The sequence below is a fragment of the Ciconia boyciana genome, chromosome 3 (genome assembly GCF_034638445.1).
Source record: "Ciconia boyciana chromosome 3, ASM3463844v1, whole genome shotgun sequence".
Classification (NCBI taxonomy): Eukaryota; Metazoa; Chordata; class Aves; order Ciconiiformes; family Ciconiidae; genus Ciconia; species Ciconia boyciana.
In genome coordinates, this window is record NC_132936.1 from 8,292,417 (window position 1) to 8,304,511 (window position 12,095).

At 39.8% G+C, this 12,095-nt stretch overlaps 1 protein-coding gene across 6 annotated transcripts in view; it reads left to right on the forward strand.

Moving 5' to 3' along the window:
- ITSN2 (intersectin 2) overlaps window positions 1-12,095 on the forward strand; it is a 90,238-nt gene that overhangs the window by 41,285 nt on the left and 36,858 nt on the right. For all 6 annotated transcript variants that reach the window (XM_072858395.1, XM_072858399.1, XM_072858400.1 and 3 more), the window contains 9 exons: window positions 398-540; window positions 1,874-1,937; window positions 6,320-6,457; window positions 6,565-6,650; window positions 7,628-7,890; window positions 8,586-8,735; window positions 8,964-9,104; window positions 9,937-10,024; window positions 10,630-10,769. In XM_072858395.1, coding sequence (XP_072714496.1) covers window positions 398-540; window positions 1,874-1,937; window positions 6,320-6,457; window positions 6,565-6,650; window positions 7,628-7,890; window positions 8,586-8,735; window positions 8,964-9,104; window positions 9,937-10,024; window positions 10,630-10,769 — 1,213 coding nt within the window. The remainder of the gene's footprint in view (window positions 1-397; window positions 541-1,873; window positions 1,938-6,319; window positions 6,458-6,564; window positions 6,651-7,627; window positions 7,891-8,585; window positions 8,736-8,963; window positions 9,105-9,936; window positions 10,025-10,629; window positions 10,770-12,095) is intronic.

Consider the following 12,095-nt stretch of genomic DNA (forward strand, 5'->3'; position numbering starts at 1 on the left):
ATACCTCTTAAAGTTTCTTAGACATCCACCCAATGCTTCATAACCCTTGTAAACATTCTTGAGAAAGTCGAGATGAGATGTTTTCCTATAGTACTATTTTGCAGTGGTGGACCTATGAATTATGTGGCATAAGTGACTGTGATACCAAGGGAACCGGATCTTGAATTTAAGAGTTTCCTTGTAGATGTGTGTCCCTACTTTCACAGTAAAATTCCACATTAGTGATGAAAATATTTATAGCAAGTTAGCAGAGGTAAAACTTTGTGGAAGTTGTTTCATGTTACCAGAAGATGCTATATATCTTCTGTTCCAATGCCTGTTTATTAAGCCAAGTAACTTAGAGTTCTTTCTTTCTTTCTTTCTCTTTTTTCTTTTTTCTTTTAAAATTCTATTACAGTTCAAATTCTTCCTCTAGTGCTTCACTAGCTGGGAGTTCACCAAAGATTGCATCCTCAGATTGGGCGGTTCCTCAGGCCTCCAGATTAAAATACAGACAGAAATTTAACAGTCTTGATAAAAGTATGAGTGGATATTTATCAGGTGAGTATGGGATTTGATATGGAGGGGGAAAACCAGCAGTGTTTTCTGCCTCTGGAATGTCGCAGGCTGAGGAATGGAATCCCAGCTTGGGATTTGACTTCCATATGAAATAACAGCTGAAATTGTTGACATTCAGACTCATGCAGGAGAGAGTGGGTTTCAGCTACTGGTGCCAGTCAGCTAAGAAATGGAAATGGGTATGTTTATTGGCTTGGGCTCTGCATTAGACCTGGAGGGGCCTGAGGAGGCAGCAGTCTCCCCAGGTAGACTGGGGAAGCTACAGCAGCAGTTGAGGGAAAGAAGAGAAGAGTGGCAGTGGTGGGATCTAACTATAAGAGTCTGTGAACCACCGTAAAGGCTGGGGAAGTTAGCTCCATGAGGTCAGCAGTCATTTTTCAAGCATCACTCCTTGGACTGAGACTCTTTCTTATGATTTTGTAAAATGGAGGACATCTCACGATCATTTTTGTGCCATGTGCTCCTATGTAGATGTATTAATAATTGCTTAGATATTTGGGCTTTATCTTTTCAAAGAAAGCAGTTCAGGAAAGACGCTGCAGTACTGCAGCCATTGATTGGAATTTTTCAAAAGTAATTAAAGGGAGTCATTCCTTGTTGACTTTCAGTGACCTTTGTGCTGTGCCATGGCATTATGGTGGTTTTCAAAGACTTCACACAAAGTTTAGTACAAGAGTAGAGTTTTATGAAAGTTCTTATAAAACTGGATTACTTACTGTATTGCAGTGAGTAGAGCGCTGGCCAAGCAGTTAGTAGATGTAAAGTCAGTATGTATGTCTGAAGCTTACTAGATTTCCTATTTTGAATAAACACTTAACCAAGCCTCTGTCTCAGTTTCCTAGCCTACAAAAAAAGAGGAAAATTCTCTCCTTCAAGAAAGGGACTCAGTGCTTTTTATCTTCTTCAGTTGATTTTGGGCTGAAGGTTTCCTCGACCTGCCTAGAAAGGTATATGGTTCTTTGCTGTCAAAGGAAAGCTGACAGCTTTCCAGTGTGCTAGCTCAAGCTTTAGGGAGACAGTCAGCTGTGCTTTTTTAACAGCTGTGGGGATTACCATAAATACCCTTTTTTCACGTCAGTTTTTCTGTTAGGTGCTCCGAGTGAAAAGTACACAAGAATACTTACATCTTTATTGTGTTCAGGTCTAATGCCTGTTGTTAAGCCTGGAAGTAATGCCAACTGTCAGTCACTGATGAAAATGGATTAGATTAATATTAGAAATAAACATGCCCCACTTCATGACCCATTTTTTGCTACATGTGAATCTTTGTTCAAAGTATTTATTTTTATTAAAAATCTTTTACACTTTTACTAAGGATTTCAAGCAAGGAATGCCCTTCTGCAATCAAACCTTTCACAGACTCAGTTGGCTACTATTTGGTAAGTTTAGATTATGAATTCAACATGTTTATAGTGTTAAGAGGGGAAATGTACTTTATTTAATAAGAAATGATGAAGGGACACCATAGATGTAAAATCATAAACTGAAACTAAGCTAATTCTTAAACGAATTTGTTCATTAGTACATTTTCAAAAGACACCTTGACATAATATAATTAATTTTTTCACTCTTTGTATGTGTTTGTTAAACTCCATATAATAGTACAGATATTCATTTCAGTTTCTGATTCAGTGATGCACTAGTTTAGCTGAGATGAGGGTTTGTTCATTTTAAAAGTAGGATTCTGAAATCAAGCTTGTTAGTTTTAAAATATGGAGAAAGATTAAAAATGGAGTAATCCTTCAGATTTTTAGACTTTTACTGTGGTTCCCATAAAGATATCTGCATATTACACATTTGTTAAGATTTGCCTTTACTGTGGTGATGGAAATGGTTACAGTTGTCTGAAGGCTTGAATAATCTGCCTTTACCCAGCTAGGTATGGTAGTTTGGATTATGCCTTCAGGCATAACTCAGATATTATACATAAAATGTACTGGCCCAGCAGAATTCACAATAGCTTGGTGCTTTTACATCTCTTTCTGAGTTCCCTTTCTTCCTCTTTATCCCAGGGCAGTCAGTCATTTGTTTGTCTCTAGCAGCAGCACGCTGAAATATTCCTTATTTGTTCAGCTTACTCAGTTGCATGCTGTGAAGGTAAAAATGGAGTGTCAGGGTGTATTCCTCCACTCTGGAGTATGGGGAAATAAAGCGGGTATATAGTGACTGTTTTCCTCCTGGGTGCCTATCCTGAAGGTATTGGTAGCCAATGCGAGGAGGTCTGTGTACCCATGTAGAAGATTAACAGCCCAAGTTTCAGTTTTGCCCAAAGTAGGGAATTACCAATAGTTCTACTGGGGTACCGTATTCATGGTAATTACTGTAATAATGGTACTGTTATGTGTGAATAGTGCTGGTCTGTGAACATAATAAAAATCTTATTTCATCATCTCCTGCTTTTGTTTTTCACTGTGGTGTGTGTGGGGGGTGATGGTTTTTTGTTTGTTTTGTTGTTTCCTTTTTGGTTTTAGTGTTTTCAACTGCTTTTTTTTTTTTTAAAGAGCAGTTATTTTATTAAGTATTTCACTTAGGACACATTCCTGCAATTGTATCCACATAGATAGTTCTTTTAGAAAGGTTCCTGCTTTCTTGCCCTCATCTCTGGAAACATTTCACTGGTTTCCCACCCCCTCCCCTCTGGTTGTGTGGGAAGCATTTTATAGGCTAATGATCATAGAATCACAGAATAGTTCGGGTTGGAAGGGACCTTTAAAGGTCATCTAGTCCAACCCCCCTGCAATGAGCAGACATCTTCAACTAGATCAGGTTGCTCAGAGCCGCATCCAGCCTGACCTTGAGTGTTTCCAGGGATGGGGCATCTACCACCTCTCCGGGCAACCTGTGACAGTGTTTCACCACAATCATTGTAAAAAAAATTTCTTCCTTGTATCTAGTCTAAATCTACCCTCTTTTAAGTTAAAACCATTACCCCTTGTCCTATCGCAACACGCCCTGCTAAAAAGTCTGTCCCCATCTTTCTTATAAGCCCCCTTTAAGTACTGAAAGGCCACAATAAGGTCTCCTCAGAGCCTTCTCTTCTCCAGGCTGAACAACCCCAACTCTCTCAGCCTTTCTTCATAGGAGAGGTGTTCCAGCCCTCTGATCATTTTTGTGGCCCTCCTCTGGACCCGCTCCAAGAGGTCCATGTCATTCCTGTGCTGGGGACCCCAGAGCTGGACGCAGTACTGCAGGTGGGGTCTCACCAGAGCAGAGCAGAGGGGCAGAATCACCGCCCTCGACCTGCTGGCCACGCTTCTTTTGATGCAGCCCAGGATACGGTTGGCCTTCTGGGCTGCAAGTGCACATTGTTGGCTCATGTCCAGCTTTTCATCCACCAGTACCCCCAAGTCCTTCTCCACAGGGCTGCTCTCAATCCCTTCATTCCCCCACCTGTATTGATACTGGGGGTTGCCCCAGCCAGGTGCAGGACCCTGCACTTGGCCTTGTTGAACTTCATGAGGTTTACATAGGCCTACTTCTCCAGCTTGTCCAGGTCCCTCTGGATGGCATCCCGTCCCTCAGGCATGTCAACTGCACCACTCAGCTTGGTGTCATCTGCAAACTTGCTGAGGGTGCACTCGATCCCACTGTCTATGTCATTGATGAAGACATTAAACAGTACTGGTTCCAATACGGACCCCCGAGGGACACCACTTGTCACCAATCTCCATCTGGACATTGAGCTGTTGACCACTACCCTCTGGATGCAATCATCTAACCAATACTTCATCCACTGAACAGTCCATCCATCAAATCCATATCTCTCCAATTCAGAGAGAAGGATGTTGTGGGGGACTGTGTCAAAGGCCTTACAGAAATCCAGATAGACAACATCCATAGTTCTTCCCTTGTCCACTCATGTAGTCACTCCATCATAGAAGGCCACTAGGTTGGTCAGGCAGGACTTGCCCTTGGTGAAGCCATGCTGGCTGTCTCAAATCACCTCCCTGTCCTCCATGTGCCTTAGCATAGCTTCTAGGAGGATCTGTTCCATGATCTTCCCAGGCACAGAGGTGAGGCTGACAGGTCGGTAGTTCCCAGGGTCCTCCTTCCTACCCTTTTTAAAAATGGGTGCACTGTTTCCCTTTTTCCAGTCACCAGGGACTTCACCTGACTGCCATGACTTTTCAGATATCACAGAGAGTGGCTTAGCAACTACATCAGCCAATTTCCTCAGGACTCTGGGATGCATCTCATCAGGTCCCATAGACTTACGTATGTTCAGGTTCCTCAGGTGGTCACAAACATGATCTTCTCTTATGGTGGGAGGGTCCTCATTTTGTAGTCCATCTGCTTGAGAAATGTGGGAAGAGAGGTTGTCGGTGAAGACTGAGGCAAAGAAGTTGTTTAGTACCTCAGCCTTCTCCTCGTCTGTTGTTACCAGTTTGCCAGGCTTGCTCATCGGGGGCGGGGGGGTGTGTGTACACTTTCTTTAACCTTCCTTTTCTGGCTGACATACCTGTAGAAGCCCTTCTTATTATTCTTTGCATCCTTTGCCAAGTTCATCTCCAGCCGTACCTTGGCCTTCCTGACCCCATCCCTACACAACCAGGCAGCATCCCTATACTCTTGCCAGAGAACCTGTCCTTGCTTCCACTGCCTGTGAATTTCCTTTTTGTCCTTTGGTTTGACCAGCAGGTCTCGACTCAGCCATGCCAGTCTCTTGCCTTCCTTTCCTGATTTCTTATACCTGGGGATTGAGAGCTTTTGCACTCAATGGAAAGCGTCCTTAAAGATCTGCCAGCTCTGTTCTGCTCCCTTGTCCCTGAGGGCAGTTTCCCAGGGCGTCTTATTGACTAATTCCTTGAAGAGCTGGAAGTTTGCTTTCCTAAAATTCAGGGTCCTGACTTTACTGTTCGTCTGACCCATATCCCTCAGGACTGTGAACTCCACCAGTGTGTGATCACTGCAACCCAGGCTGCCTCCAATCTTGACATCACCGATTAGTTTGCTTGCATTGGTGACCATCAGGTCCAGTATCGCATCCCCTCTGCTAGGGCTGTTATCTGGCTTAAGAAGTTATCCTCAATGCATTCCAGGAGTCTCCTGGATTGCCTACAGCTCGCCATGCTACTTTTCCAGCAGATGTCAGGGTGGTTGAAGTCCCCCAGCAGGACGGGAGCCTGCGAGCCCAGTGCCTCCTGTAGCTGGAGTAAGGCTTTGTCAATAGGCTCCCCTTGATCGGGCGGCCTGTAGTAGACACCAGCCACAAGGTTCCCTTGATGATGGATTATGTGGTTTGCCTTCTCCTTAGAGGGGGTAGGTGATCCTTTTCCTACCCATTGCAAGGTCCTCTGGGGCGGCTCACATCTTCCCTGCACTGTTGAGACACAAGGGGAAAAAATAATTCTATGCAAAGGTTCCTGTTGTAGAATTTGATGTAATTTTGTATAAAGTTTTCTTTTGCTTTAAAAAAAAAGAAGAAGAAGAAAAAGTGGTTTCTAGCATTTTGGGCTGGTTAAGAACAGTCCTGGATTCGCTCCCCATCCTCTTGGTGATGCAATAAATCAAGAGATGTCTCTTAACCTTTCCTTTCCTTTTTGCTGTATTTTACGAAAACATCTGAATAGCAGCACATTATTAAACAAAATAATATCTCCTTTCATCAACTATTCATGTTATTAGTTGTAATCAGTTTTACCAGAACATTTCACAGAAATTCTCTGTTTTAAAATTATTTTTACAGTAAATTGTTTCAGCTGTCATTTGTGAGTGATTGTGATGTTTGGTTCTAATTATTATTGCTGTTAAAACTGTGCAGGTCACTAGCTGATATTGATGGAGATGGACAGCTGAAAGCTGATGAGTTTGTGTTAGCCATGCACCTAACTGATATGGCCAAAGCTGGACAACCTCTGCCACTAACTCTGCCTCTTGAACTGGTACCACCTTCTTTCAGGTATATCACTGAGGGCAGTGAAACATAATATATTTTCAATGGAAGTGTTTTATACAAAGAAAATAACTGTTATTTCTCTGACAATGGTGGGGTTCTTTTGCCTCTAGGAGTGGAAAATACACTGAAAATATAAATGGAACTCTGCCATCTTACCAGCCTGTGCAAGAGGAGGAGCCACAGAAAAAACAGCCAGGTGAAATAGGGTTCACAATGTATAGGGCTGTCTTTGAAGGGCATTGAACCTTTAGAAAGTGGAAGACATAATCAAATCCCTAGGGAGCTTCATTTCAGGAGCTAGATCCCTTTTAACTTGGACGGTAGGAAGGTTGTTAAGTGGATGTAGTCAGCCTGTTACATCTAATAGAATTGAGAAGGCAGAGATAGGGGCTGGTTTTAGCTGGAGGAAAGGAAAAGTGTGCTGATCAATAATGTATTTTGGAAAAATCTTTCATGGCCAAATACTGCCATGCTACTGCAAACTTTTTTTTGGCTGAAAGTTTCTGGCATTACTTTGTTCTGGACATTTTGAAAACAAGGGGTTCCAATGTCGTTTAATTCTCTGAAAACTAGATGCAATTTGCACATAATGTAGATTCTACTATTGACTGCCTGATGCTACCAGTAAAGGTCTCTTACATGCACACTGCAAGACACAACTTGCCTCTCTTTTTGGAAGGGTGGTTGGTGGGAGCCTAAACCATTCCTTTGTATCTCTTATTATCCTATACTGCGGTAATTGAGCTTCATTGTGTTGTTTTTTTTTTTCCCTGTTTTTAACTCCAGGAGCTCTTACAGGGAACACCCTTAAAAACTAAGCTCCTTCTCTGTGTGTTAATATTTCTTGCACAGTGGAAAACCTTTTTAACAGAAGATAGTCTTCTCCTAGCTTATAAAAACTGTTCTTTTGTTTTCTCTACAATTCAAGTTATTCTCGTGGTCAGTTTTAAATTACAACATCATTTTGCAATTGGAATAGACTTAGGAAAATTTAAAGGTATTTTGGGAAAGAAAAATAATACTTTAACAAATGCAAGATGCTTATATCATCCATGACCCAACAACCTGAGCCTGCCAAAAAAAAATGTATCTATCTTTAGCGGTATAACGGAGGTACTTGTTTGAGAGCAGTGTTTTGCACAGGACAGAAGTAACTACCTTTCCTTATTTTAGTGACATTTGAGGACAAAAGGAAAGCAAACTATGAGAGAGGAAATATGGAGCTGGAAAAACGCCGTCAGGTCCTGTTGGAGCAGCAGCAGAGAGAGGCTGAACGTAAGGCTCAGAAAGAAAGAGAAGAACAAGAGCGAAGAGAGAGAGAACGTCAGGAACAGGAACGGAAAAAACAACTCGAAATGGAAAGGCAGCTGGAGAGACAACGAGAGTTGGAAAGACAAAGGGAAGAAGAAAGGAGGAAAGAAATAGAAAGGCGGGAGGTTGTTTTCTTGAAATTATTTTTTAATGCTTTAAGGAATATATACATGCATAAAGTATCCACTTGACAGAGCATTCAGGATTTGAATGCTGGCTTTGGTTCTGTCTCCTCACATGGCCATTGGCAGGTTGTCTTGGAGAGAGAACATCGTTTCTGTCTGAAAACACTGTGTCTGTTGTCAGTGAATCAAGTGTTAGTATAGGTTGAAGATTTTCAGATACTTCATAGGACAAATGAGATTTTCTTGGACAGATTTCTTTAATTTATACAAAAATTTGTATACCAAACAAGATTGTACTGAATTCATAATTGATAATATTTTGACAGTTGAACTTGTGACAAATGCGCTTCTATTGGTGTCTCAGTGCATGCGTAAGACTTGCATATTTTATGTAGTTCTGTGAAATACTCAAAGGAGGTTATGAGTAATATCTGTCAATGTGCTCATTTATGGGCAGTATTCTAAGCTAAAGAGACCCTCTCTGAATTATGTAGCTTTTCTTCATGCAGAATTAGGAGCATGGTTATAGGATCATTTCCTCCATTCTTTCATTCTGAAGTATATAAGAGCACTTTACAAAAGACAGTATGGTGTGTTGCTGTTCTGCTATTTAGAAATAGAGCACATCATATTCAGTCATGGTCTCCGAGTTCTGCATCTCCATTGTAATTTAAGGTAACGTAACTTTTCTGCAGGCAGCAAAGCAAGAACTTGAGCGCCAGCGACGATTGGAATGGGAGAGAATTCGTCGCCAAGAACTTCTTAATCAACGTAACAGGGAACAAGAAGAAATTGTCAAATTGACTTCTAAAAAGAAGAGCCTTAATCTTGAACTAGAAGCCCTGGTACGAGAAATTTCCCTACATATCTTGAAATACAGTATTTTAAAGTATGCAAATCTTAGAATCTACATTAAAGGCCCACTAGGAGTTTCAGTCTATTTTGAATGAGCAATCTAAAGCAGGTATTTTGGGTTGCTTTCAAGAATTGAACATCAGCTAAACTGCCCACAGGTTTAGTGCAGAAGTGTTTTTTACCGTATATGGTATAATTTGTCTTCGATTTCTTTCTAGACGGACAAACATCAGCAAATCTCAGGCAGATTGGAAGATATTCGAAGCAAAAAGCAAATTCGAAAAACTGAGCTGGAGGCTTTAGATAAGAAATATGACCAAGGAATCATGGAAGTTAAGCAACTACAACAACAGCTTCAGGTATGTAACTTTCTGTTAAGCTTGTAGTTTTCCTTTACTTCCTATTCTGTGTTTCTGTAATGCTGTTGATAATACATCCCCATAGGGAGGAACAGTGAATCAGTTTGATTATAGTGGAGAGAGGAAACTGGCAAGGCCGTCAACATTGCAGAGGTTTTTAGTTTTATTTGTGGTGTTAAAGAAATTATAATGTGTACTACAACAAGCTGATAGTTGAATGAGGACAGTTGTCAAAGCCTCAGCTGTTATTTTGTGAACAAATAATAGTGAATTCTCTGTAATTATGAATTCTTTTATGGCTCCAGACTCAAACTTTATGAGGAATGTTTTTCTGTATGCAGAGCAAATTGGTCTTTGGGCTGAATTATCTTGCTGCTCTTTTTTCTTTTTTTCTCTCTTTGAGTAGCAAGATGTGAGTTACTTCAAATCAGTTGACTACCATAAATCATCCTCGACTATATTTTTATGTAATGCTTCTGCACATCAGGAGCAAACATGAAACTTCTTTTCATGTTCCTGTGTGTCACAGAAAGTTACTGTTTTATGTTAGGCTTAGGGCAGTCAACTTTAATGTTCTCATGATGATATTTACACTTTTAGCATGTCTGTTAATTTTTTTTCCAGCTGTGTTAATGTTTTTTGGTCAAAAAGCATTCAATTGTAATAGTATTTATATTGAGGGTATAGAAGTCATTTTTCCCTCTACCCCATAATGATAACTTGCATCCACATTTCATTAACATGAGTTGAAGTTATGTTTGAAAATTCACCCGTTTTTACTTCCTGATTTATAAATAATACTAAACATTTATGTTCTCTTCAATACCTACAGGAGTATCAGAATAAACTAACCTATTTAGTTCCTGAAAAGCAATTGTTAAGTGAAAGAATTAAAAACGCTCAACTTGAAAACACTCAGAGTAAGTGCCTGCAAATGAATTCTCTTCTGTTTGCTTTGCCGGCTTTTCATCACTTGTAAAAAAGGCTGAAGGATACAGAGGTGTTAATCACACCTTCACTTTTATATCTTTTCAGTTAGTGCCATCTTAGCATTGTTGCATCTGCATTTCATTATTTCCTTCATGTTCTAAATAAGGGGCAAACAAACACATTTTTGCAAGAAAGCACAGATGTTGCTTGAAACTTTATTTGTACAGACTATACAGCCCACAGGTATTATTACACCTTGTCTTTTTTTGGTAGTGTAAACTCAAGGGAGTTCATTGATGTAAAATTTACACTGGTCTTTACATCAAATCACACTAGAAGTCTGTATCTAGAGAAGTTTGCTATGAATTGGTCTGATATGAAAAAAACAACTTGGAAATTATTCTGTATGTATTACATGTAATGCCTGTGTGTCTCAGTTAGGTGTTGGGCCCACTTTGTGCTGTATACTAATAGAAGATAAATCAAGGAATTTTTATGAGGGAAAGAGGTTAGGACTGTGTGTATATTAGGAAAATAATAAAATAATTATTGAAAAGAGAAATCCTTGTAAAATTGCTTGTCTTTCTTTATGCAGGTACAGGAATCAGTTCAGTGCACAAAAAGTCCCTAGAAAAGGAAGAATTATGCCAAAGACTTAAGGAACAACTAGATGCCCTTGAGAAAGAAACTGCTTCTAAACTTGCTGAAATGGATGTATTTAACAGTCAGCTTAAGGTACATCTGTTCTCTAAATACTTAGTCTTACACTGGTAAGCAGTATCTTTATTTCTTCATCCAGTCATAAAGATCGGTGGCACTTCTACCAGGTTCCCAAAAAGCTTTTCCCAACTTTCAATGTCAAATAAGAACTAGCAAAAGTCTCAGAGTAAATAGTGCAATAAAAATGCATTTAAAACTATTGCTAATATACTAAAATATGAACCTCTTGCTAATCACTGCTTTGCATGAATCAACTGTTGCTCACTCTCAACTTTTGCCTTCTAGAATTCATTTTGATTTAGAATTGAAGTTTTTCAGGCCCTTGCAAATTCTGTTCTTACAGTACCGAGGTTATATTGGCTACTATTTTTGAATTGTGAACTGAACACTTATTGAAAGAAATACAGGGTTTCATAGGACACTGTACAAGATCTGGTAGCAGACTTAGGTATTGTCCTAAAAGTAAGCATAGGCCACTTATTTGTGTAGAAGTTAAAAAATATTGACCACTGGCCGTGAAGGCATTTTTGTTTCAGAGGCAACTCTTGACTTGCCTGAAAACGTATGCAACTCTCAGGCAGGGTAGCATGCATCCCCACTTAACTTTATTTACCAGCTTACTCCTAACGGCACTGATGTGAACTTTACTCTTAAGTAATGGATTTATGCTGGGCCAGTGTGAGGGCTCTGCACGCTCCAATAAAAAGAACACAAAGAAAAATTTGTAAACGTTTAAGGAGTTTCTTTTCTTTTTAAAAAATGGCTACATATAACATGCATTTTTAGTACTTGTTTATTGCATGGCTTGCTGTGTTCAGTGGCTGAATCTACCATTTAGTCTTCCCTAAAATATGGTTTTCAAAATACAGTGCAAAGATTAATTGGCTTTTTATCTGCCTTATCTTACAGTGTGAGAATATGGATGATTCTGTTCTTCAGTGCCTTTTGTCTCTGCTAAGCTGTCTCAACAACCTCTTCCTCTTACTTAAGGTTATTTTCTAATCTTTGGCTCTTTTGGTTTTTAATTATTTCGCAATTTTTCTCTGCTTACCCTTTCTGTTTGGATGTACCACTTCTATTAAATAAATTTTCCTAAAATAAAATCGATAGGCTTTTTCTTTCTGCTAGCTTTTACGTCCTCTTAAAGACTGAACATTTTTTTACCTGCTTAGAAAGCCAAACTGCAAAATACTGATACCCATTTTATTTATTAACAGACTATGTTCACTAAGTTGTTGTTTTACCCAGATATTTTTATTTTTAAAGTAACATCAACCTCAAAAATACTGTCTTAGATGGAAACAGTGTCTTCTCCCACCTTTCCATCTGTTGCTTTCTACC